A 27,409-nucleotide genomic window follows, 5' to 3' on the forward strand; every position below is an offset into this window, starting at 1 on the left:
AGTAATGCAAAAGAGCTACTACCTAAGCTAACAATCACCAAGTCCAAGCTTTCCTAAAAATAACAATGGAGTGGCTAAAGCAAAATTCAGTTCTGATCTGCCATCCTGAGTATATATTCTACATTTAAGGAAAGCAAATACAGTTATAGCATGAAGAGCTACTGCCCAAAGAAACACCAAGAGGAAATACAGCCTATAGATTTACACATAACTTCAGCAATTAGGCTACACAACTGCAATTCTCAACTCACTTTTTCCAGGTCTAGCTCCTTCAGCAATATAGTCGCATTCTTATTCGCTTCTGCAGCCTGCTGGTCTTTAGCTTTCACAATCGTCTCCACACACTGGTGACACTTTTTCAACAGGTCCTGGAACACAAAATTTTTCTTACCACCTATGCAATAAACTAAGGAGACAGGCTTGCTCTACAAAGCACAAGATTCCCTGTATTCATAAACATACAAACTATTTCAACAGATTAAGGCACTAAACACCAATTTTAAATTCTGGATTAATAAGATGTTCAAAGAACTCAGAATCAGACAGGCATATGAGCAAACATACATTCAGCTTTTGAATATTTAAGAATTTCTCATACGTTTTTGCTGAAAATACTGGACAGGGTTTGTTCTCAAACTCACCTTGTCAGTTATTGTTGCTATATATCGCATGCATTCAATGTCCGACGGGAACTGGTTAACTTCTTTCACTAGGAACTGAACTACTTTCACATGCCCCTAGAATATCAAAGAAAAATCTAGTCACTGGTATAAAATTGTTAGTATTCCTCATCAACACAAGAATTTGATACTCTTGGTTCAGTACAGAAGACCAAAATTTGCGAAAACATTTCTGTTAAACTGCTATTTGGGCTGAAAGGCAGTTACAGTTTGCTTAGTGTTGACAGTACATTTACTTTTGTATGTAATGGTGGCAACGACAAGCTCTCTTGCAAGTAATTGTTTCTTTTAAAATACAATGAGCAAACCGGGCTTGAGGGCAAAGCCAGCTGTTCACATTTTTAACAGCCAGAACCCTGTTTTGCCCCCACCTGTCACCTCTAGTCCATTTTCTGGCCAATCACTCCACTGAGCGAATGCAATTTGTCCAGTTACAAGGTGAGTCTGATCAGGGAACTAAGCCACCTGAACATTATCCTGGCAAACGTTCTTTTGCTGCTGGATCCACCACTTGATGGGGTACACTGTGCAGCCACAAAGAAAGTCTCCGTTGCCTCGGAATTTATTTGAAAGCAATGGAGAGACAGAAGCAGAATTCTCAGTACTGTCATTTGTCAAAAAAAAAAAAAAGCTGCAGACTTGTTTGATATTTTATTAAAGATAAAACAATTACAGTTAATGAATTGTTCTGCTATAGCACAGTTATTTAACATGCTTTATGGAACAAAGATTTCACCTCTTACAAATTAGATCTGTGTGAAGTACATCTTAGCTCTTCTCCATACAGGGTCTAGGGTTCACAGATTATGATTAAAGTAATCATAAAAAATTAAGATCGTTGTAAATAATACAAAATTACGATCACTTTAAAGCATTTTATCAAAACAGAAATTCTGGTGTGTTGATTCTTCCAAAACCAACTATTTAGATTTAAGACCAAATGAGAAATTGTTTTGAAAACACTGCACTGAAACACAGAATCCAGTTGGTGTCCTACCTTGCGAAATGCTGACATAAGAGGTGTTATTTTCCGATTATCTGCTGCATCCACATCTGCTCCTGCTTGCACAAGCAACTGGACTACATCATAGTGACCACCATTAGCAGCCAGCCAAAGGGGTGTGTTTCCTTTCTTGTTACGAACATCAATATGCGCTCCTCTAAAAGAGTACAAGTGTAATCAAGTGGAATAAAGCATGAGTAAAAATGAAGTCAGAAGTAAGATAATGAAAGAGCAGAGTACGATTAGATATGAAACTTTAATTACTAAAAACCTAGTGGCTAGAGAAATTGTGTCCCTGAAATCATCCGTTTATGTCACAACACAGTAACACAAGGATTATTTAAGACTCCTTTACTTGTTTCCCAGCAATGAGCACCCACCTCTTGTAGCCTACTGCACCACGGTTATGCAACTAGCAACCAAAGGTCCTTTACCATTTCATTAACATGGTGACTAAACACAGGGCAAAGCAGCCCCTTGAGATGTTAGCTATATATGGGGATGCTCTTGAAAGCTCAAGCTACTTCCAGGCTTTGCCCCACAAGTGACAGTGGGACGATGATCACGTGTGAACTGCTGGATTAATACACAGCCAACAGAGCTGCCAAATCAGACACTGTTTGCTTACCTGTGGTCCCAACTGTCTGCTTAGCTTAATTAACACTGGAGTAGCAGGATACTCTAGGATAACATGGGAGAGTAGGGAGCAGATGCAACATCCTACTTCTGAAGATTCCCATTCCATTTGCTCTCAGATGCATGAGGCAATGTCAACAAGAGTACCCTTGCCATGAGGAATATAGCTACAGAACACACAGGCTGCTAATGAGAAGTAATTTACCGATTAATCAACAGCTCACAGAACTTGTAGTGACCCTTATCTGCTGCAATTGTTAAAGCTGTATCTCTTGAGGAAGGCACGGGTGGAGCATTAACATCTGCTCCCTTATCAAGGAGAACCCTTCCAACCTCTGCATATCCTCCTGAAGCAGCTTCCATCAGAGGTGTGAGACCAGTCTGTGCAAAGAGAATGAATGACATGATGTGAAACTCATACAATACACTTGGGTAAACTATACATGATTTTCTACATGTGGAAATCAGATTTTCGATTACTTAGCTGTATATAAAGAGCCTAACTTGAAGCAGTCTCTCAAAAAACTCTTGCCATTTGGTTTAGTCAAGAGCTTGCCTGGGTTTGTATTAAGTACGGCCAGATACCTACCTCAACAGCAAAAACAAAGCTTACAACATATCTTGAAGAAAAAAGTCAGAACAGATCCAAATGGAGACGATTATTTCTACAAAAAATGTCCCCAAACTAGCTTTATCCAATTTCTCTAGCCTCCCTTAGCACGACTGTTCTGGGGCCAAATCAGTTGCCCGACTACACTGTTAAATGCCAACTTACGCCAACTGACCATTTGAGAGCTGGCTTTTATCCATATCCCCTTTTCTCCAGCCACAGCCATTCCAAAAGCTGGCCCGATGGCAATTATTTCAGCAGTCATAAGAGTTAACCAAAAAATGTTTTGTGCTAGGAAATCAGTCTGGCTGTCCACACAAGCCTTAAGCTTTATGGCACAAGATACAAAGCTGCCCCAGGGTACCAACACATGGGACCTATTTCAGAGGCACAGAAAGTCACAGTACTGAAACCATGGGTTCTGCACCAACATTTTTAGATTAGTTTTACAGGGTTTGATTCCACTACTTCTGTTCACGTGGATTAAGCGATCTGTTTTATACAACAATCACTGTAAGCATTGTGATTCTCTTCCTGTCTAGACTTCACTCAGATGTAGAAGTATCTTTTGATGAATATCACACCAACATTACACCTGAAAAGTTCGCCAGTACTGGAGAGCAAGAGGAAATCTAAGCTACATTATGAAGTTGGAAGAACCAGTCTGCTTTCACCCCCAATACAAACAATGCACCTTCATCAATGCTTGCATTTTTAAACAAGACATCAAAAACAAACATCTCAGAACTTTAAATAAGTCCTCGTATATTTCTCATTTGCAGTAAATTAAACCTGCACAGCAGGGGCAAGGAATATTTACTAAAAATTATTTAATCTTTCATCAGCAAGCACTGTGTTCAATATCTTTAAAGAAAAAGACACCTGATCAAACATCCACCTCCTTTCATTGCTAATTTGCTACTGAACCACTGAAAACAGAGATGAATGCCCAAAAAGTAATAGGAAAACATGAAGAAATGACTGCTTAGAAATACACTCGTGAGAAATAAGTGATACAGAAAAGTGATTCGCACACTTACCTTTGCCCTGTGCTCAACATTGGCCTTCCTGTCCAAGAGCAGACTGACCACCTCTGCTCGGCCTTGGAAGCAGGCCAGGGTGAGGGCTGTATTGCGATTGGTCTCGATCTGAGCGTTAATATCAGAACCCATATCAAGCAACAGCTTTACGGCAGGTACATGGCCATTCATAGCAGCCAACATCAGAGGAGAAATACCCAGTTTACTCCCAGTCCTAAAGAGAAAGAAACACTACAGTTCCCACAACTGGATGAACGCTTGGGAAAATGGAAGTGTATCTAAGAGGAACAAGATGCTTCATTGGAAGCCAAACTGAAACATTTAAAATATAAAAAAGCAGACAATCACCTAAAATACTAGCCATTCTGAACTGATTATCAGAAACCAGCAGAGTTAACTACATCCACAGACTACCAAAATTAACAAACAAGTGAGAGTTGTTTCAGCTTTTACATGTTTAGATGGCTGAAGTACACAAAAGAATTAAACAGCATATAAATAAGACTACATCTGATTCATGAAAAGTTACACGTGTGTTAGAAGCATAAATTTCTGTAGTGATAGAAAAAAATCAGTTTTCCTACAGTTAATAAATAGGAAACTTGAGAGACACAACTACATTCTCTTCCTTTTGCAGAAGAAAGTGTCTCCAAACAAATACATGAAGCTGCCTTGTTCTTTGGCTGGCTCTACTGGAAATTTGGCTTCTAGATCCCAGAAAAAAAAAATAAAAGAGTGAAGGAATAGGTTTACAAGCTACATCACCACTTGAAATTTATATAGAGATGAAGTTTGTCTGTGGTAATTAAAGGCAACTTAAAAGGTAATAAAAGGAAATGTGAACAAAAACTGTAACATCAATAGTGTAGAAAAGCTGCGAGGAGGTCTGAAAGTACCAGAGATTTCAATATATGCCTTAGATGCAGTTCATCTTAGGTATGTTACCTTGAATTAATTTCTGCCCCAGCACTGAGAAGAATCTTGATGATATTAACATATCCACCAGATGCAGCAAGGCTTAATGGTGTATAGTCAGACACATTCCTATGCTCTTTATTTGCTCCCCTTGCCAACAGCAAATCAACGACCTGAAAAAACAGCACACATTAGAAGACGTATTTATGTGGCCTTTAACTTCCTTGGATGATAGCTATCACACTCAAACTTTCTAGTCTGCTTCCACTGTCTATTGTCAAAAGGTGAGCAAAAGAAGATAGAGGTTTTCCTGTAGAATCTTTACCTTCCTCCCATGTCACTGTACAGACTTACCAACTAACAACTATATCTGATAATCCACGTGCATTGTAACAGTACAGTACTTGTCTGCCAGAAAGATTATTTTACCTAATCAAATATTACAAGGCTTTGAAGTGAAGCTTTTCCTGTGAATTTAAGTTTGCAAACAATGGGTACATTCAACTCCTGTAATGTCTCACACTGAGTGTCTCTCAGAAACTCCCAAAACTTTAATTCAAATGACACCTGATAGAAGTTTGATTGTTACATGGTCTTTACAGTAAAGCACACAGTAAAAATCAGACTGATATTAATGGAACAAGGATGAGGAAGAACTACTCTTTGGATCAGAAGCTGCTTAAGAGAAATAGAGAAAAAAATTGAAAGGTTTCTAGTGAAGTACTACACACTGGTGTACCATAGCCTAGCTGATCAGTAAAAAAGCTTCTCCACAAGTTGCTAAGCCAGAAACAGGGCAGGTAGATCCTGGCATATGGAAACAAAAAGGTAAGAACGAGACATGTAGTTTAATAAGTAATACTATCACAAACTACATTAATACCTCATTTTATTTAAGAGCACCACTTTTACCGTGATTTGGAAGACAAAGAGGAAACTTTCCAATTTTGTCCAATCTCTTTAGCCCTTACTGATTTCAAAACTTACCGCTCTTGTACCTGGCATGGAATCCTTTGCCATTACTATGGTATATTCAAAGCTAGTCTGACTACAGCTGAAGTAGGGTTTAAAAAAAGAGAAACAACCTATTGAAGTCCAAATAAAACAGTTGAGAGAACTGAAACATCATTAGAGTAGTATAACGTGTCCTTCTATTGAGAATGTGCTGTGCATTGTATTTGCATTTATCAATTTAGTAGTAAAACCACGTACTGCCAACACAAAATTCCAGTTTCTGTTCCTGTCTGCCTGCACTGACTGTTTTAAGTTTGGAGAGCAGGGAGGGTTCATAAGGGTAGTGGTCAGTGAATGAAGTTAAATGCCTCTACCTCCTTCACAAAACTACCTGTCTTCTAGGGATACATAGATAGAATGATCGTCAGTTATAACAGCTAACAAAACAGGGATAGCCAAGGGGAAAAAATAATAAATTCCCTTTCTTCTTCGGAAAGACTACAACCAGTCACATTTATATAATTTAAAGACCTTTTTTTAAAAATGGAAGATGTATTATACCATCCCCAACAAAAAAACACCATTCAGAAAACAAATTTTAAAGAAGAATTAAAATTCAAGGATGACAAATATCTGTACCTCTTGGCGTCCACCAGAGCATGCCAATGAAAGTGGAGTATCCTTTGTGCGCTCAGATTGTGCTTCTATATCGCCACCTTTATCTAAAAGAATTTCCACTACACCAACATGTCCAGCTGTTGCAGCCAGGATCAAAGGTGTAAAACCTAATAACAAAAAAATATGTTAGAAGTAACCTAGAGAATTTCAGAACTGTAAGAAGCAGAAATGCAAAATTCATAGTGACAATTTGAGACTTCTAGACCTAACCCCAAATATGTTTAAAGGCTCTTCAAATAAATAAATAAATAAATCTGAACAATATTGCACTGATCATTCTGGATTAACTTCTGACCAATTCATGCCTCTAGGCAAGTCACCTCTTTCTACTTAATTCTTATTTAGTATCATTCCAACCGGTGAACAAATCAGCACTGTGCACATTGGTTATTTCCAGTGGCCAGTGCCAGCTCTGGGGAGTGGGATGTTTTTGTTCTCTCAGCTCCAAGAGATTTGAGATTTTGCTTAATTTGTTTATTAGGAATGACGTGATTCGCAACCTGACATTATCCACAATCAAAACATTACCTTTGTCATCCAAGATTTGATATTTACCCCAATTCGCTGCTCTATCTAGGACACTAAGGTCTTTTGTTAAGAGTGAATCATGATAAAAGTGCTTCATATTTCAGAAATTTGCCTAATATGCCAATTCAGATAGATGCACTTCTTTTAAAAATAAGGACGGAATGCCATACGACGTCTCTTGATTTACATAGTCAATATTTCTACGTGAAGCACCAGAATGCAATTCATTATTTTTGCAACCCCTGGCTATTTTCTGAAGCAAGGAATCCCAAATTCCTATTTGGAACACCAAGTTTCAAGTTGTAGCTCAAGGTCAAACTTTTGATATCGTAGCTTACCCTTCTTGTCTCTGTGTTCAATATTGGCACCCCGTGCAATTAGCACAGAAACAAGTTCTTCATGACCTCCCGCACATGCAAGGGTCAGAGCAGTGTCGTGATTGCTTTCAGTCTGCACAGGTGGGCAAGAAAAGAAGACAGTCAAAAATTACAAATATTTTAAGAGAGCTTCAGCATTTTTGACAGTACTAGATTAAAAAGTGTCTTTTCCAAATTTCTCAGAAAGGAAAAGCACTCGAGCCTCGTTGGCATTACTCACATGAGCATCAATGTCAACTGAAGGATACATAGGGAGCACCGACTGTGACGCCACGTTACTGGATGTCTGCGAGCAGGGTTCAGGTGTAGGGGATTCCGTAGTGTGCAAGGAGCTGGTGGAGCCACTGGGCACTCTGCTATTCACAGCTGAAACGTAACAACAGATCATGAAGTCATTCTTCGAAATTCTACATTTTGTATGAGAAATTTAGTCCTGTAAAACCGCAACAGTCTAGTATCAAAACAGAAGTGGAAAAAAAAAAAAACAAAACAAATTAAGGGTTCCTAACAACAAACAAGTTGGTGTTTCACATAAAGGAGCTTTCCAGGAGTTCAATAATAAACGTATTATCTCCAAACTGTGTTAATTTAGAAAAATAATTTTATGAATTAGACTGTAAATATTATAAGTTATAACATTTAGTTATTTTTTTTTAATTGCAACCGTCAACTTTAGAGATCAATCATATACTAGATTTAACCACAGGTGAATTTAATCACTAAAATACAAACCCAATGTTCAGAAATAAAGTATAAATCTGGAATTAAAAAGTTTTTCACGTAAAGGTTAGAGCACATCTAGACACCAGAGGAGGTTTCCAAAGCAAGACAAGTGACAGTGACTTACACCTTCAATCGTGTTATAATAACCCAAAAGTTACATGAGTTATCTACAACCCATAAAGGGCTGTAACAACCCAGAAAGGCTGAAAGACAGAAGGGGGAATAGGGAATAAGAAAGCTGAAAACTGCAGACTGTGTTCTCCTTAGGATTAGGATTGGTCACAGCCTTTAAAAGACTTCATCCTGAAGGTGCTTCTCAGCTCAGGGACAGAAGTAGGTCGGTAGCGCAACTTTATTTCCTCATTTTTTTTCTTAACAACTTAAGAAACTGGTAACTGAGACTTGGTTTTTATTCGACTAGTCTTAAATATAAGGGCTGAAAAGCTTTAACAGAACAAGCAAAGAAATATCCCCACGGATATGTATTGCATGCTCCAGACCCTAGCCTGCCTCTGTAACACAGTGAAAATGTCTGGCCACCTGCCTCTCTTTCCCTATTTTCTCAGCTAAAAGACTACAAAAGCCATAGAAGCTACAAGCCTCCCTATTTTCTTCAAGGTTCCCCTGTTTTTTCCAGCTTTGGGACTACAAGGGGAACTCAAATCAAGGCTCTCAGCTGGGATTTCTTGTCAGGAAGGTCTAATGCACTAACCACTAGTGCACTTCACTTACACTTTACAGTCATATTAACGTAACATCTGTATTTGACAAGTAACTTGTGCTGCAGGAATACCAAGTTTCTATACTGCACAGCCTCTTTAGATGCAATATTTCATTAGCTTTACTTATTCCAATATAAATACTGCTTTGGAGTATTCATGGAGCAAACAACTAATGGAAAACATTAACAACTGCAGGTAAGAAATACGCAGCGCAGTTACCTGCTTCTGCTCAAACATTTCAAGTGGCAAGGGGACATGAAGGATAAACTCACATCCGTGTATTGTTAGAGGAACTTTTGCAAAATTCTCCCGATAATCGTGATTAAATAGTTCAGCCTTCATGATTCCTCTTGCATATCCATAATTATTCATATAAAAATAGTGTAGGTAGAAAAGTCTTAGAAAAATCCTCCACGTGGCTTCTAATACCACTCATGAAGCCTATCCACATACAACTGCACATGACAAGGAAATGCAGACTGGAGTAGGTTGTAGATAGCTCAGTTCACCCGTGTTCAGAAAGAGAGAAAGCATGAATGCATGGGGGTAGGGGTAACACAATCTGCAGGAAGTTACATTTTCCACTGTAATTTTAAATGCTACTTTAATAAAAGCGTTCTCCTTGGTCCATGGTCACAAACAAGCATTAACATTCGGCCACAACATTTCAGCAGCAAGATATTCTACCTTAATTCCCAGTTCTGCTTCCCTTACAACCTTCCCGAACAAACCAGGTTTGCCTTAGAAGTTTCCGAGTTGCCACACTTCATCTGCTTCCTATGGATTACTGCTTAGAGCAGCAGATGAGAATTCGTGCACTACAATTATTTTCTCCCTCAAAGCACTGGAGTGCAAGATATTACCTGGATTTCTAAAGATTATTCCTTCTAAAACACGAAACACCGAATCACCCCGTTAAGGACTGATTTTACTTTAAATCAAGATACTGACTCAATGCTTTCAGGTCTTGCAGCTACAGATGGCATCTAAAAACATATGCATGTGAGACATACAAAGTAGGTGCATGTGGAGGGACTCCACTTGAGCCACTTTAAGATTTGTTAATGAAATGCATTTAATGTCGCTGTGAGATTCACCCAATTCTCTGTATTTCACAACCGTAACTGGAAGCATCACACTATTTCCTGCATACTTTAGATTTTCATCACGTGTTTGAGATATGAGCATGCTTTAAGCATTTTGCTTACACAGTAAGAACGTCAAGTGTGAGAGAAAGCACCACAGGCAGCAAAACACAAACCCTGCACATTACTGACACCCCAACCTCTTCTTTAAAATACCATCTAACAGGAGTCCTACATTATGCAGTGATTAATCCTTTCCTCTTAACTGCTGTGTCAACAAAACAGCAGGGTTTCTTTTTCCCTGAAGTGTATTTTTTACTTCCTTAGAATGGCTGTCAGGCTTCAGATCAGCCTAAGGGACTCGCCAGCGTGCTTTGTGCTCTGCGAAGTAAAACCCATCTGAGAACTTCTGCCTCCAGTTTCACGCAGATGTTTCAGTTCAGCGAATTAGAAAGGTTACAGAATATAGAGATTTTTAACTCCAAGCATCATCTCGCAACAAAGTCTCCAAGGCATCTTAACAACCCTTTCTAGGAATGGCAGAAGCAGCTCTCCATCCCCTTCCCTGGCCAGGCCCAGCTCTGTCAGACCTCTGCAAGAATCCCATCGTCTGCCTGAAGGACCAGAGGGAAATTGAGGATAAATTCCAAATGACTGATTTTTAGCAAGTTGTATTTCCAATACCAACAGCTAGAGTACAGACTTCTGAAGTAGCAGCAACACCGCACCCGATGCAGCTCACAGCAATTCCTCGTGTCTCAGCAATCGGGAGTCCTACAAGGACACCTGTAGGAGTACAGCAGCGTGAGGGAAGGAGGTGAATCACGTTGCTTCCAGGGGAAAGACTGCTTGGAGAATACAAAACAAGTGATCAAAGGGAAGATCACTTCCAGGGACTCCAAGCGTCAAGCCTCACTCCGGAATTTCTGATGGACTTGAAAAACGTGTTGCTTTAATCTTTAAGACAAAGCTTTTCAAAATGCAGCTTGCTTCCTACCGAGCAACTGTTTCATCTTTCCATGTGAAAGGATGCCCATGAACAATGATAGTCAGGCATTGATTAAAGAATAAGTTTAAATCAATTTTCACAATATGGACCTCAGATCATGATAAAACGCTTATTTCGTGACAAAGGTTTTGGATGCTTCTGTAGACTTAAATTTAAACCAAAAACTTATTTCTACTAGGTCCAACCCTTAAATGACAATGTCAAAATCCATTTTCCCCACATTTTAAGAAAGGCATGCAATTTTCCAAAGAGATTTCCTTTGCACCAGGGGGAAGCCTTTGTTTATTCTCAAATAAACATGGATGGCTATTTCCCAAAGTTATGGGAAAATAAGTAAATCACAAGGAGCATGAGTAAAAAAAAAAAAAGGAAGCAAGAACTTCGTATTTCGTCTTGCTATGACTCAAGGTGTTGGCACAAACTTAAGCAAACACCTTTTAGAGGTGACCACAGCTGTAGTCTGAAGGAGAATATGCATAATAATTGTTATGCCACGAACATGTAAAGTCATGAGCAGGGGACTCGTATTTCAGCTCTGCTTTCCTCAAAGGGACTGGTGTTTGCAGGACAAAGAGAACAATTCTTCTGTATATTGCAGCGTCTCGTTCTATGAATCACAATTCTCACTCCACATTATCCTAGTAAACTGTACTACTCCAAAATGCAATCCTAAAAATAATATACCAGATTTCACACCTTTAAAATAGTTATGCTAAAAAAAAAATCCAGTTCTGGATAACCAACCACAACCAGAATTTCAGAACCAAATAAAATTTAATAAAGTGTCTTAAAACATCTGGAATGTAAGTATACAAACCAGAACTCCCAGGAGGAGAGGCAGATAGTATGATATCTCAAACAAAGTATGCTATCCCCCCAAAAAAGAACCACAGCTCAGTACAAGCAGGAATCATGAATATTCTAGCTACAGAGCAAATGTAGTAGCAAAAGAAAATCCTTCATCTTCAATAGACAAACAAATAAAAAGCAAGAAAGCATCAATTCAGCTACTGCCACCTAAGAAATTTACTAAGGCAAATGTGCAATGTGCACAGCAATGAAACTCCAACAATGCAAGGCAAGAAGCTTTTTTAAAAAAATTGTACCAAGTAATGAAAATTAAGTCAAAAATGGGCTCTTATACTGGAAGATGTGATCCAAATTATTGTTTTCCCACTCTAAACTGTGCTACATTCATATATCTCTTCTGCAGACCCAATTAAAATTTTGACTAAAGATCACACCTTCAAAGATAGAATTAGAAATTAGTTGTAAAGTTTTTACTTCAGCATATCTGAATTTCCATTATAACCAAACATGAAGAGACAAGAAGAGTTGCTTTGTTTTTAGGTTTTACCTGACTTCCCAAATATTGCTCAGTTCTGCATAGCTCAGGTGCAGGTTGATCAGCTTTATGAACGAGGAGACTCAGGTATAAACACCTCCCAGCAATTACCTGTTACTTTTCAATACCTTGTACCTTACCATCAGTCATCTCAGCCCTTAGTAGCTATTCTATTAGCTGACAAGAGAAATACTCTGTGTAGGTTGTCAAACAGAGTTACTTAGCAAAAGGAAGATTTGGGGTTTTGTAGAAATCTATGTCCTTCCCTATAAACAAATAGCCAGACCTGAAGCTTTGAGAAGTTTGCCTTTTTTTTTTTTTTTTTTTTATATTACCACTGATAAGAGCAACAATATGTCATTTCAGTGCAGAGGGCACAAAAAGCTGATTTGAACTTTCTGTTCTTCTAAAGTAGACTTGAAACAAACTGAATACTCAACAGAAATAAAAATGTTCACACCTCTTCTAAATCAAGTGTCACTCACCACTGTTAACGTAGTTCCACCAGTGGCACTGTAATCAAGGGAGGTATCTCACAGGCACACTAAATCCTCAGTCAGAGGGAGAACAGGAGTCTTCTCATGGAGACAGACTTCCCAGACACCCACCTCTTTAACAATTTTAACCAGCATCTATAGTACGCACACAGTTTTCATCATGTTTTCTGCTCAAAATTGCTTTACAAAATTAACAACTAATCAACAAATTTCTGGAAAATGATCAGGTTTGTTTTAAATACAGATCAAAGAATTACATGTAAGATTAGGTAGATTTACATTGTTTTTAAATAAACACACACTTGAGTTTAGGAGGACTATGATTTACACATAGTTTTTGCTCATTTAAAAAAAATCCATACTGTGTAAAACAATCTAAATATCTCCTGACGTTTTGTTTTTGAAACAAATTTATGAATTTACGTAAAGCAACATCAGTATTTTTTTGCAGGAACATCTGGAATTAGGATAGTTAAGGTTTCCTTGATATGCATCTGTAAGCACGCTGCATCTAATCATTTTTAGAAGTGTGCTCTATCTGCACATAGTTTTTGAAATGAGATTTACTTCGCAAAAGCAGTAAACAGATCTGAAAATGAAACAACAGGAACTAGCACATCCACTGTTAAAGGTCCTTGAGTCAAACTATTTCTATTCAAAGTTGTGTGTTGTTTTTGTTTGTTTGTTTTTTTAAGATAAAAATTTATTTTCCTGATCAATATTTCCCCCACCCCCCCTCTTCCCCCCAACTCCCCGAGCATACAGTGAAGTATATTTCATTTTCTTATGCTATCTGGAAATGAAAAAACAAGGTAGATTTTGTCACAGGGCACAATGCCAATATCATTGACAAGTCACTTAGAAGTATTTTGGTAGTAATACATCTGAAACAAAATTAGTGGAGCTGACTCAGGTGACTGTAACAAGTTTTTGGTCTGTGTGCACCGAGGATTTTGAATATAATGCACAGCTGCTAACCTTTAAGAGTTATACACCACATGGTTTTGTGCCAGATGGTCAACTCTGCACAGTAACTATTGCAAACATGAAGTTGTTGTTGGTTGCTTTGCATTATACATCCAAAATTTCCTCCTTGCACACCGCAGTTTCAAATCTTGAGTAACGCTTTGAGAACAATCCAATTGCATTTTTGCTTTCAAGTTAGCTGAGTATATTGCACAACGCCCGATACTCAAAAAAACACAAGAAGATTTCATTGAATTAAAACTACATAGCTGAAGGCAGCTGATACAAAACACCACAACTATTTGATCTACTGTGGTTTCCAGGCAAGGCTGCAAAGTTGTAGTTAGCCTTGACATGCATGAGCTCAATTGTGGCAATTACCATTCTGAAAGTTCACAGAAACTGCTAGCAAGTCTTACCACACATTTCTAAAACCTTGAAATGAACTTCAGAGGAGAAGGCAGTGACTATGAAGAGGAAAAATAAAAAAGACAGGAAAATAAGGGCTTAAGGGCAGACAAGGTGCAAAGAAAAGCTGAAAAACACTGAATTAAAAAAAAAAAAAACACACCTGACCAATCAACATTGGCTATGCCCTGCATACATTTAGAACTAAAAAATGGTAAATTTAGATTAGATATTAGGAATAAAATTCTTCACTCAGAGGGTGGGGAGGCACTGGCATAGGTTGCCCTGAGAAGCTGTGGATGCCCCATCCCTGTAAGCATTTAAGGTTGGATGGGGCTTTGAGAAACTTGGCCTGGTGGGAGTTGGGACAGGGTGGGGGTGGAATTAAGAAACTTGGTCTGGTGGAATCGCACAACAGGGTGGGGGTGGAATTAAGATGATCCTTAAGGCCCCCTCTTCCAATCCGAACTTTTCTGTGATTCTGTACCTCCAGCAGTAAATGCAAATCCTAGTAAAATGTATGAAATGAAGTCAACGAAAACGATACCTATTTGCTCCACACCAGGACTCACAAAATGCACAGGGCGGGACCTTCAATTCTGCTCCATGTAGTTATTAACAAATGGAAGAGTGCTTTTGTGTTTTTTTTTCTTTTCATCCAGATAACAGGACTGTTTTTTTTTGCCATGTTACATCTAACAAGCAGATATTCCCGTGTAATGATCCCAGTTTAAAATGTACTCCGAAAACACAAGCCATTACAGAACTCAATGGCTGTGCACGGATTCCAGATTGCGTTCAAACTGTAGCAACATTTCCAGCAGAATGGAGAGGGATACATTTGTCAATACAAGTGACAATCGTTTGTATTTTTCTGGAGATGACTAGTACACTAAATATATCCTCTGTGGTATAAGCCTATATGGAAAATTCTACAGAAGACAAAAAAAAGCTGTCACATTCTCAGATCTCCTAGTGGGCACTACAAATAACTCATGATTAGGCTTTGTGAAGTAGCTTTAAAGTAGCATAGAAAAAAAAAAAGGCCGAAAGGTCTAAAAAAAATAAACAAACAGGGCACCAGTACAGGATGTTTTGTGGTTTGGAAAAAGACTTTTTTTTTTTTTTTTTTTTAAAGTCTCACATTAGAATTGGAAGTCAATGTTAAAATTAATAGATTAATCAGGAACTTTATGCATGAGCAAGTATTCCCAAACTGGAAAAGCCCAAGATATTTTTGGAGGGAAGGAGAGAAAGGGAAACTGAGCACACAAATTAATGCAAAAAGAGGTATATTTCTTAACCCACCTGCTATTAGGTCATCAAGAGTGTCGGTAAGCGTCTGTGCTGGAGTGGCAACCATTAATCCGTCTGGTTCTTGAACTAACAGTCCCTGCCCAGCAATTTGCTGCTGCTGTCCTATATTCTGCTGATTACCTATTGCTTTCTGAAGTTCAAGAGACTCTGTCCCATTATAGCCTAAATTACCAGAAAAATTACATTGCAGTGCTGGCAAAGGCTGGATAGGGACAAAATCTATTTGTTCAGCAGGTGGTGGTGACTGTTGTTGCTCATCATCTTTTGACAAAATTGTGTCAACCTGAGGTAACCCTGAAAAGTTATCCTCTGGCAGACCCTTATCAGCTTCCACTTCTGGGAAGACCCCTGTAAGTGGGCACTGCTGCTGCAGGGGAAGTGGTGTGTCTGTCTGACCTTTGGTCTCCAAATATTCTTTGGTAAACTGCTGTTGTGTTTTCATCTGCAACTGCCTTTCCACCTTCTGTAGCTCCTTCAATATTTTCTTCTTCTTCTGTACTTGTTCTTCTCTGTTCTTTTTAAGTTCTTCAATCTTATCTTTATTTAAAGGTTCACCTTGAATTAATTCCAATGATTTAAGTTGTGCTTTTTCAATAGCACTAATTCTCTGTCCAAGTTCATTCAGCTTGCCTTCAGTCTCTTCTACTATGCATTCCAAAGGCTGGTATGGGTGAAAAGGTGGCAGTAGGTCCTTATCTGCTACCTGCAGGGAACTTGACTTCTGCTTGGATGCACCTAAGCACATGAAAAATGTTTGAAAAAATGCCATGCTGAAGATACCCCATACCTCCCCTCTCACCCACCAAAAAAATAAAAATAAAAAATAAAAATAAATAAATAAAAGTCTTTACAACTAACACTGCACATCTGTCAAATCATAAAAAGGTAAACCCTACACTCCACGTTAAAACAGAAAGGACAAAGCAAATGCTGGAATTTTAAATATTGATCCTAATACACCCTTGAACAGCACTATTTTAATCTTAAGGAATAAGGAACCTTTATGATTTCTGATACCCACAACAATGCATCTTGGAAGGGAAATCAGCAAGAGCAAGGCAATTTAAATAATTTACTAAGTTCTCAAAGTCGCTTGGGTGTGCAGAGCAAATTAAACTATTTTCTAGAAGCTAAGTCCAACAGCGAGGTTGCAAGCAAAAGTTCTCCATATTTGAGAGAAAACTAACTACAGTGAGATCAGTATTTTGTGGATCACTATATATGGTTTATCCAAGTGCTATAGCATCCTACCTTTACATTACAAAAGAATCCTGCCAGTGCAAGCTCAATATATACAAATATATATTTTCAAGCTTTGGCACCCCTTTACCAGTTCTGAGAGAAAATTAACGTCTTGCTTGCCTCCCTCTCTCTGGTAACAAATTAGCGATTCTGCTCACTATGAAGACTTGAAAATCTTCGATCCAGCACGACACACTATGCCTGAGCACAGCTTCTGTGAAAGCTCCCAACGCACTGCCTTCAAGCAGCACAGTCCTGAAAGCCATGTGCGAAAGCTTCAGCCAGTTCTTGCTAATATAAATCTATGAAGTGCTTAAATTGTAATTAGTACTTCACTTTAAGAAATTCTAATGACAAATGTAAAAGGTTTTAGCTTGATCAAATGTTCTAGCTTGATTACTTTTCTGCAGTAACACTCATTTACCATATCTAAGCAGCAATATATGTAGCTTTAAAGAAACAGAACTTGAACACTTACAGAGCACTCACATCTCAGCATTAAAAAGGGAACTGAAATTATGCAATTTCACCTATGGATTAATAAAGCTACCTGAACATAACACAATTAAGTGAAAGTTTGGATGCTAGAACTAAATTCTATATAAGCCACTAGCTCTGGAAGGTTTAAGTTCCCCAAAACACTAATTTATTTCTCTCTGGGTCTTCCTTCACCAAAATACTAATTTACAAGTGATTTCATTTTACATTGCAGTCCAAACGGGCGACACACACACTGCACTTCCAGATTGTTATTTTTGTTAAGGTACTAATTCAAGAAGCAAACAAGCGTGAGAATTTTCTCTCAAAAAAATAAAAAAAAAAGTAAGAGTTGAACCAACTCTATGCTGGATACTTTCCCCGAAAAGATTCCCAGGACTGAAAACAAAACCTAACTAAATTTAAAGGGAACAACAAAAATCTTAATAGCCCCAGGAAATTTACCACCATACCCACAAGCTGTAAAACCGTAGCTACATCAAGACAGACACCCTTAACCAAGCTTCTTCTCTAGCTTAGCTACTTTATATCCCTGCCATACACTGAAAGATCAGTACTTCCAGCTGAACTCCTACTCAAAACATTTCTGCTGTTCTGTCCCTAATTACCAAGATGATTTCTGTGAAAAGAATAGGGAACTTGATTAAAGTTTAGTAATGACTTCCTTTGTACTGGCTGGTATACTACTGGATGCTTAGCTCAAGGCTGTTATAAGCTGTTGGCTAATTGACTTCGTAGCATATCTAAAGTCTACAGTTACCCTTTCATTTTAAAAACTGTGAATTAATTCATACAGTTAAAATATAATTTAAGTTTTGGAGACCACGATTGAAAATGTATTTATTCACCAAAAATCTGAAAAATGTTTTTCTACATCTTTGTTAGAAATCAGTAAAAAAAAAAAAGTCAGTTGGTGCTTTGAAACTAGGCTGCTCTTTTTATGTTTTAGTAAACATAATTTAAGATGTAGTTAAAACAGTAACACTTCATGCTGCTCTGTTTATTTTTGTTCCTAAGAGTACTATACCATCTTCATCGTATCACAAAGTGTTCTCATGACTTTTGACAGTTTTGGACAGCCTCCATCACTCCATAGGAAAGAAAAATTGCAGTTCAAGAAGTCCCCAAATAATAAATTATCAATGTCCCCCCTCAACTAATTACCACCTGGGGAAAAAACAAGCCTGGTTGTCATCAGAAAAGTTCTCTAAGAGCACAGGAGAAACAACTACAGAGACCAAGTAGGCTTGTACAAAGATCTGGTGTTTCTGGTCTGTACTGATTAAGGAGGACAAGGCTGGTCTCACAATGGGAATCAGATTGTCCAAACAGTGCCTCAGATTTGGAGTTAGCACTGAAAATTCAGAATTTTTTTTTAAAACAAAATGTAGAAAAATCAGTACAGCCCAGAGCATGCTACAGCACGAAGTGCATGCAAATATGGACATGCTACAAATGAAGAGCTAGGCTCTGAAATTCCAAAAAAGATGCAGAGATGTACTTCAATCACCTTCTAATTGATTAGAACAGATGCTTTATAGGCACTAAATCACTCTTTCTACGCCAGAAATTACCTGCCAGCTATAATCTTGGGGATAATGGAAGAGGATGAGGAATAGGAAGAAAGTTTTGCTAAACTTTCACATCCTAACAACCAGTTCAAAACAGAGCTGGAAAAGACACTACTGGTAGCTTAAAAATTGCAAGTGCTATGGTATATTATATAGTATATTAGAAGTTGGAAGTAGGTATTTCCTGCCTTTATTCAGATCTCTTCCATATTACAGTATCCTGAAAAAAAAGTGCCCATTTTAGTAAATAATTGAGAACAAGACACTATTTTATAATTTCACTTTTGAAGGTAGGACTTAGAATTTCAGGTATAGGCCAGACCATAATTACTTCAACTTGTATTTTAATTTACCTTTTCAGTGGGTTGTAAATCTAGACAACCAACCTACTATGAAATTAAACCTAGCAATACCAAGCAATCCATCCAGTCTCTAAAGCAGCTGTTTTGGCCATTTATTTTGTACCAAGAAGACTAAAGACTGAGGTCCAGTGAAAGCCCAGACGTAGCTAGACCAACATCAAGCTAGCAGGTAATCAGGGTTACAGGAAAGGGAATTGTTCAGTTGACAGAAAATCCAGGGTGGTTATGGGCATGCCAGGAAAGCAGTGGAGGAAGGAAACGATCCTTTCCTAATTTATTCTGTCAATAGCAGTACCAAGATATTTACAGCACGCATTTGTTTGCGGAACCTATTTTTCTTCCCATACTTCCACAGGTTCTGCATCCTAACTTCATCAATACAGCCTCTACCATCACACCTGCAGTCACCATTTTACTTTTTGCCTCCCACACTTCTCTCATGAACATTTTCAGCCATTTTTCACCAAACATACACTACTCAAGTACAAACTGAATACAAATTCAGTTTCCCATCATTTTCTCTGAATTCTTATCCACTTACACTTACAGGAAATATGAAGTATAAGTTCTCTACTTCAATCTACTGTACTTATCCCAGTACCCTGTAGAGAATCTCATGAGTACCTAAGTTGATTTGCAATAATCCATCCATCCAGATCAGCACGCCCCAAATACCATACCCGAACTCTTCAGCATCCAATAATATGGAGAACACCAATACCAGTTCTTTTTTAAAACTTCTGGCATAAAGTAACATTTAAAGGTCCTAGATGCTCTGAGCAAGACTGAAGAAACTTCAGTATTTATAGCTCTCAGCTCTCCTAAGCAATTAAAATCTTCTAATTTAAATTTGCTTTCACACATTTACTCTCTACAGGGTTGCTGCCTGTGAACAAATATGATACCATATTTCATCCCTAGTGTTTACGATTCTCTAGGAAACTGCTCTTCTAGTCCTGTCATCTAATCTATGGGGTATCTTGTTTTCCCAATAAAGTAGTAGATTTTATGTCCTTTCACAACTAACAGAGTAGCACAGGTGAAGTGCTACCTATCCCAGATGAACCTACCTCAGACAAGCTACCTTATTGACCTCTAATGACTTTGTTACTGGATGTACCGTGTAGATTTGCTAACATCCAGTAGTAGTACAGACAGGGACTTCAGTTCTGTAAGTCTCACTTTGCTTTAATTTACTTTTTACTAGATTAAATTCTGGGACTTGTTGACAGCTCCTTAATTTCGAGAGCTGTTAAAAGAAAATGAGTGGATCCAAATCCAAACAGTTACATTCCAAAAGATTTTTCTGGCATACAGAAATGATTGCATGAAAAAAAAAAAAACACAACTGTGAAACACATTTGTACATTTAAAGATATCCTCTCCACTGGAATCAATACCCAGTATATACACCTGTATTAATCAGCACATCATCCTGATGGCTAATATTGCCTAGGCTTCACAAAAACAAAACCAACCAACCAACCACACAGCCAGACTTAGTTTGTTCCTCCCTTCACAAAAGGCAGGCGCTTGGAAGCATAAATCCATAGAAAAGGATTTCAGTGATGAGTGCTTTGTTACAGCTTTTTTCATCTACTGTTATTCTTGCACATCAGAGTGAAATCAGGTGATTTTTTTAAAAATTGAAGGTTAAAGTTAAGATTTGCAGTCTCCAATTAAAATTTACCAGTTTCAACAGGAATAGGATGAGCTCAATGTTGAATTTTCAAGAATATTACGTATTTAACTATAATTAATATCAGTAAGAAATTCAGCTCTAATAACACAGGGAAACAGTCAATCCACATACACAAAATATTAATTGGGCTAACTGGACGATGAAAAAATAATCTACTTTTCCCCAAAAAATTCATCTGCTACACTGTTTTACTGCATACTTAACTCTTCTTTAAGAACAGTTCATGGAGGACTGAATGTTCAGATGAATTTGTATTCCACTACATTCCTCTTGCAAGCCAGGTAGTATTTCTGTCAATCTTTAGCACTCCTGCAACTGTTTCTACAGAAAACTTGCAGGAATTTGGTGCAATGATTACATGGCTGAAACCAAACTGACATTCTACTCAACCTTAACTCAATTTCTGACATTCAGAAGTTTTGGTTGCTTTCCAGCTATAGTCATCTTCCCAAGGGTTTTTTTTATCCAGGGGCTTGATGGAATCTAACTGGAAAATTGCTAAGATGTGACTAAATTAGTAGGTGGCAGGCAGGCAACAGAAGCTTTCAAAGATTGGAATTTCACAAAACATCGTGAAAATAATTTCAATATACACGTGATCATGTGGATCTACGCCTGTCTCATTTAAATCATCTGCCTGCAACTAAAGAGTCACATAGAAGAATGAGTATGTAAAGTTTACTGAGAAAGCATTAGTTAAGTTAGTTAGGCATAGACTGCTCTCTTGAGATTAAAAAAATACTGTCTAGAATTATCCTTTGTAGGCATATTATGCTTTGGGATCTTTCAATTAAGTCACACAACTCACCTTTATCAGTACATAACTCAGTATTTAGGCAAAGTAGTAAGATATTTGACTAAAACCCATATATTTAGTTCGTAGCGAAGTGAAAGCTTTTGTTTTAATTTCTCCAAGCTATTAGACTGTTAGTAAGACTTAGTATGATGATACAGATAAAACAGTTTATTAAAGGTCTCACTTAAAAAGCTTAAAAATCCCCCAAACCCATTTAACTTTAAGGGAGTTGTAGTTTCCTTCCCCTGGGATTAAAGGCAGACGTGAACAGCAGTTGTGAAAAGCAAGTCTGTAAGTTCTGTTGAGGTCTTAATACATAACCAAGCTCTCCAAATAAGAAACACTGCAAGTTACTGTCAACTTAAAAATAGTGAAGACGTGGAACGTTGAAATTTTAAGCACTCAATTAAGGCCAATTAATTAATTTGTAACCAAGATTTCAAATTAGTTATGAAATAAAATAAATTTTGAAAAAAAAAGTAGAGTACCTGATATCTCCATGTTGAAAAAACAGGCTTAAATCTACATGTTTAAAAAAGCCTTACATCAGTTCAAATATTTTGACTAAGAAAACAGTACTACTGCTTCCCACGAACTCCCCAAGCGTCCCCTTGTTTCACTGGTGTGATTATTTTCAATAACGTTCTAAAAGCTTGCTGTGAAAGACTAAGCCAGTGCAGAATCATACACACATGCTGGGAGCTTTGGATCCCACTATTAAACATTAGATTGAGTTTACAAGATATACAATATTACACAGATTAGTTTCTTAAAGAAACGTGATAGCTTTCTTTTCAACCATTTCACGTATTGGAAATGGTCCACGTTTGAGGTGTAAAAGAGAACTGTCTTTAAAGTGCACCTGAAGTTACAAAAGCAGCCTGATGGTATTCACAACTTACATTCAGTGGAATTGACAGTTCACATAGCCCATGTGAAGTCAAAACATCACATTTCTTAGCATCACTGCTTATTTCCAGGGGAGTGAGCCTGAAGAGCAACCTTTCTGAACTGGCAAAGAATTAAGCCAGTTAGGTTCAGACAGTGTGAGGAGAAATGCTTTACAAAAGGGTTCTTTATTAAGTCTTGCACTTGGAGTCACTGTGCCTTGCAAGAAGTCTATCCTTCCAGTGCCAGTGCTTTACAGCAAGAGAGAGATTTATTCACCCTGGCTGGAGAGCTGGCTGGTGCTAGAAGCAGCTTCCATGCCAGCTGGGCTGAGAGCACAGAGCTGCCCCAGCAGACTCCAGGGAGCCAGATGCAGGGACACTTGAAGTTGCACATCTGCCACAGTGCTTCAGCACCCACTGAGGACAACTAGCAGCAGAAGATACCTGCTCATCCTCCAGCTGCAGAAATACTGCAACTCGTTTCCCCAGCTGAAAGACCATCCTTGTTCAGCTACATCAGAATTCCTGCTGAGCAATTCCGACTGCATCCAAGTGAGGGAAGCAACAAATACAGAACAACAAGGATGCAATCTTCTGCCTTTTCACACAAAAGCACAGAACTACACTGATTTCACTTTTACATGGACAAGCTAGACACAGGTTAGAAGTATACTAAAAGCAAACATGAGTTAAATTACAAGTCAAATTCTTTCCACTCCCATGAACTAATTCTGCTACTTCTTTCATTTGTTTTTTCTTCATCTCTTTATGAGGTTATGACTTCTGCATAGTGCCTCTGTCTCTGTATATCCACTGTCAGCTCTGATTTTTTTTTTCCGTTGCCAAAATCAAAATTAGGTAATTTGCCAAAACATTTATTCCATGGCAATGATCCTATAAGCCTTCTCACTACAGTAAAAATAATTTCATTCAAAAACAAACCATAAATTCCTCAGAAGTTTCACAGCGTATTTGGCTTATAACAACACACAAGCGCATTCTAGTTATACGCTCAACTTGTAAAGAACTCTTTGGGAAATGAGTTGTTACTCATTTGTTGCAAAAGTAATACAGACCCCTAACACAGACTGAGATGAGGTAAAAAAGGCTAGGTGTTCCTCTCCTTCCTCCAAGTAGTCAAGAATTTATGCAAAAAGACTTAGGAGCTTATTTCTAACTCTGCAGGTAAGAAATTTCTTAATAAAATAAAATTACATAAGAACTTGAGACTGTTCTGTCTGTCCCATCCCCAACCCTGTCTCCCCCCCACCCCGCATATGCCTTTCTTCATTTGCACCCTCTTTCACTCCTCACTTCCCAAGTCTAACAACGAAGTCTGCTATATTAAAGCCACGTGCATGTCAGAAGTTAGAGACTGTGTTCTCTGCTGAATTTTGGTTCTTATCACAGTTGCAGTAAGAGTGGTATCTTTATAATGACCACAGTTTTTATGACACAAATAATGTTTTTTCCCCTAAGCATTTTAGATATACCAGAACTTTACACAGTTTTCAGTAATGTTTCATTAACCCAATGACATTTCAGATGGCTACTTTTCAGACGTAACACATCACAGATTAGTTTTGCTGACACACATGAAGCATATCGTGAAACATCAAGAACCCTCAGTACCAGTTTCAGCAACGCAGTATTGCTAAAAACATGCCTGAAATATGAGCTGAAATTTCCTGTAAGTTTTCTTTTTAAAAGGGATCTATTTCTTAAACTATAACAACTTTCTGCATCTCATAATTTGATTAAATATCTGACTTTAAACTTGTAACTTTAGTCTTTTGATACACAATCAACTGCTCTCATTAATTCCCATGCATCACAAACTGCATTTCCAGAACCCTAGCCTACTCATCGGTACCAGAAGTTATTTAAGGGCAGGCATGTTATGCTAGCAGATAATTTTCACTGCGTTATCTAGACCAGAAGTTACATATTCTTTTCATTTTTTTTGGTACTAATTCTTATGTCATATGAAGTAGCAGATGTTGCACATCCTACAGAAATTATACAGCAACTGTATTTTAGAAGTTACATGGCATACATAGGGAGAATCAAGTTCACACACTTAAAAACCATTAGGTACACAATATTTTTCTTAATTCGTTTGTGCCCCTGGCATTTTTTTTTTAGTTTGTTTTAGCATTGAACACTTCAAGAATAAACAAATTAAATGAAGCTATCTGACAGAGGTTTGTAAACCATATCTAATCTCTCTCTCCTCCAAACCAAAACTTGTTAAGTAAATTGACAGAAGTTGTAACTTTCCACTTAATCTGCTTCTCTTCCTGAACTTCCTTAACAGAAGTGAAGAATTTGTAACTCCATCCACAGCTGGAAATCAAATGCTGGATTTGCCATTTAACGACTGCAAATAATTGTAACCAGTCAGCTTAACCACATTCAAAGCAAAAACCCTGATGTTAGTTACTTACAAGGGTACTGTTATTAATAGAAGAAAAATTGTCCTCCTGTAAGTAAATCTACATTGGCATTTTATGACGCCAAAATGCTTGCACTGCTACTTTAAAAAAAAAAAAAAGAAGTTGATATTAACAAATTTGTGGAAACAGCAACTATTCTAGACAACCAACATACAAAATTCAAAAGTTAACACCATACACAGTGTTTATTAATGTTTTTATCAGTCTGGACTATGGCAGTTACTGAAACCACTTTCTTCCAAAAACTTAGAATGAGCATGCCCAGTAACCACTGTTACTATACCGTAGTAAATAAGAAAATTAGCAAGAACTACACACTACATAAAATACTTTTATATTTAAGTCCTACCTTCATTACAGGTGTTTAGAACTTGATGGAGCAGACTATACTATGTATAAGCACTCAGAAAACTGTTCCCTAGCCTAACAGTTTCCAAACTGCATGTATCCTCCAAAGAGCTACATACTAACCTTTCACCACTCCCACGAGAGGTGGCGAGTTCTCTTGAGGGGTTCTGTCAGGTTCCTGGGGAGGTACAACCATAGCAAGTGTATGCACTGGTACACGAGGAACCTTAAAATAAAGTCACAGACACACAGTCAGATAAAAAAAATCTCTCAAACTGACCCAGTCATGAGGCATTGACATGAAGGTATGTTCCTACAGAAGACCTCCATTCTACTCTTTCCAAACTGTCTGTGCCCTGCTATCTGCTGGAATGACCAGTATAGCTCATTTTATGGTGGATTTTATGTCAGTTAGCTATAGTAGTGATTACAAAATTCTGGACAGTGTAAGCTGGACAGCTATTTACATCTTTAGGCTTTTCAATGAACTAACTGTGCTGGAAAGATACCTCTTCAATAATAAATATATAATAAATAAAAATAATAAATTTATACAGCATAATTTCTTTTATATAACAAATCAGAATATTTAAGAGGCACTGTCATTAACAGTTTAGAGCTGTAGAAACAAAATGCTAAGCAACCAAGAAAATGATACACTTTTAAGACATTAGGTCTGGGACTATCCCATTTCCTGGGAGAAGAAAATCGGAAAAAGTTCATGTACTGCAGACAGTACCAATCAACTTTCTTACTCTGTTATTTTCAAATGTGTACTTTATTTTTCCCCTCCTTTCCACTCTGTTTGCATCTAAAGTTGCTTGAGAAGTTAGTTACAAAGGAGGTGTTTCCTTGCAACATTTATGGTGTTATTAAAAAAAAAATTCTTATACATTACCTGAGACTGATCCTGAGATGGAGGTGTGAGCTGAGACAAGTCTGCTGCAGGAACTGACAAAACATTGTTTGGGTAATCCAGCAAGTAAGAAACAACATTTGTATGTCCTCCTTTGGCAGCTTCAATGAGCATTGTTGAGCCATCCTGAATTGAGATTTTGGAAATAAAAAGCCAGAAGATGAATTCTGTTTCCTGGTATAGAACATCAGATATGATGTTTAATTTAAAATTGCACATTCACTATTTAATTAAATCAATTACGTGGTTCTTTTGATACATGAAATAACCGTGATAAATAAATAGTTTCAAGTGAATACCTTGAGTCGATGAGTAGGATCTGCACCATGAGCCAGAAGGAGCTCAACAACTGCCAAGTGGCCTCCTGCACATGCCAGAGACACCACTGTGTGGTCATTATTAGCTGTAGCCCTATTAACGTTGGCACCTGTAAAGAGAAAGTCTCAGAATCAAACACAAGGACTTCCTTAAAGTATCAAAAAAACACTGAAGTGTTTTCTGGAATAAGAAGATTGCTCTTTTAATCATCCAAATTCATACGTATTTTAGGGATAAGAGCAAGAGATTTTAGATAAACTGATGACTTGTATACAGAATTGTCATCATCTCACAAAGCAGAAATGCAGGTTTGTTTTTTGTTTTTGTTCTCCCCCCCAGAGGAGTGTGGATACGCTTTCTTTCCCTTTTGTGAAAATATTTTTTTTTTGCCATAATTCAAAGCTATTTATTAATCTATACAATGGAGTTGAAAAAACAGCTACCAAATATTTTGAGATTCACTGCATCATAATCATAGAATCATAGAATATCCCAAGTCAGAAGGGACCCATAAGGATCATTGAGTCCAACTCCTGGCCCCACACAGGTCTACCCAAAATTTCAGACCATGTGACTTAAGTGCACAGTCCAAACGCTTCTTAAACTCGCATAGGCTTAGTGCAGTGACTACTTCACTGGGGAAGTGACTACTCCCTGGGGAGCCTGTTCCAGTGTGTGACCACCCTCTCGGTGAAGAGCCTCTTCCTGATGTCCAGCCTAAACCTCCCCTGCCTCAGCTTGACATCATTCCCTCTGTCCTATCACTGGTCATTAAGGAGAATAGATCGGCGCCTGCCCCTTCACTCTCCCTCATGAG

General features: G+C 37.9%; 1 protein-coding gene across 17 annotated transcripts in view; it reads right to left on the reverse strand.

The window, feature by feature from the left end:
* Positions 1–27,409, reverse strand: part of LOC311444767 (ankyrin repeat and KH domain-containing protein 1-like) — a gene marked incomplete at its 3' end in the record, with an annotated part of 113,908 nt that overhangs the window by 22,267 nt on the left and 64,232 nt on the right. For 15 of the 17 annotated variants that reach the window (XM_084536156.1, XM_084536143.1, XM_084536142.1 and 12 more), the window contains 13 exons: positions 26,574–26,701; positions 26,257–26,400; positions 25,482–25,584; positions 15,485–16,228; positions 7,642–7,787; positions 7,383–7,494; positions 6,478–6,623; positions 4,915–5,057; positions 3,970–4,183; positions 2,525–2,700; positions 1,678–1,840; positions 642–737; positions 252–368 (listed from right to left, as the gene is read on the reverse strand). In XM_084536156.1, coding sequence (XP_084392282.1) covers positions 252–368; positions 642–737; positions 1,678–1,840; positions 2,525–2,700; positions 3,970–4,183; positions 4,915–5,057; positions 6,478–6,623; positions 7,383–7,494; positions 7,642–7,787; positions 15,485–16,228; positions 25,482–25,584; positions 26,257–26,400; positions 26,574–26,701 — 2,432 coding nt within the window. Of the gene's footprint in view, positions 1–251; positions 369–641; positions 738–1,093; positions 1,285–1,677; positions 1,841–2,524; positions 2,701–3,969; positions 4,184–4,914; positions 5,058–6,477; positions 6,624–7,382; positions 7,495–7,641; positions 7,788–15,484; positions 16,229–25,481; positions 25,585–26,256; positions 26,401–26,573; positions 26,702–27,409 lie in introns of those variants that run through there. The other 2 variants (XM_084536145.1, XM_084536146.1) reach the window with 2 other exon arrangements.

Source organism: Aythya ferina (genome assembly GCF_964211825.1).
Source record: "Aythya ferina genome assembly, chromosome: 14".
In the NCBI taxonomy this organism is placed as follows: Eukaryota; Metazoa; Chordata; class Aves; order Anseriformes; family Anatidae; genus Aythya; species Aythya ferina.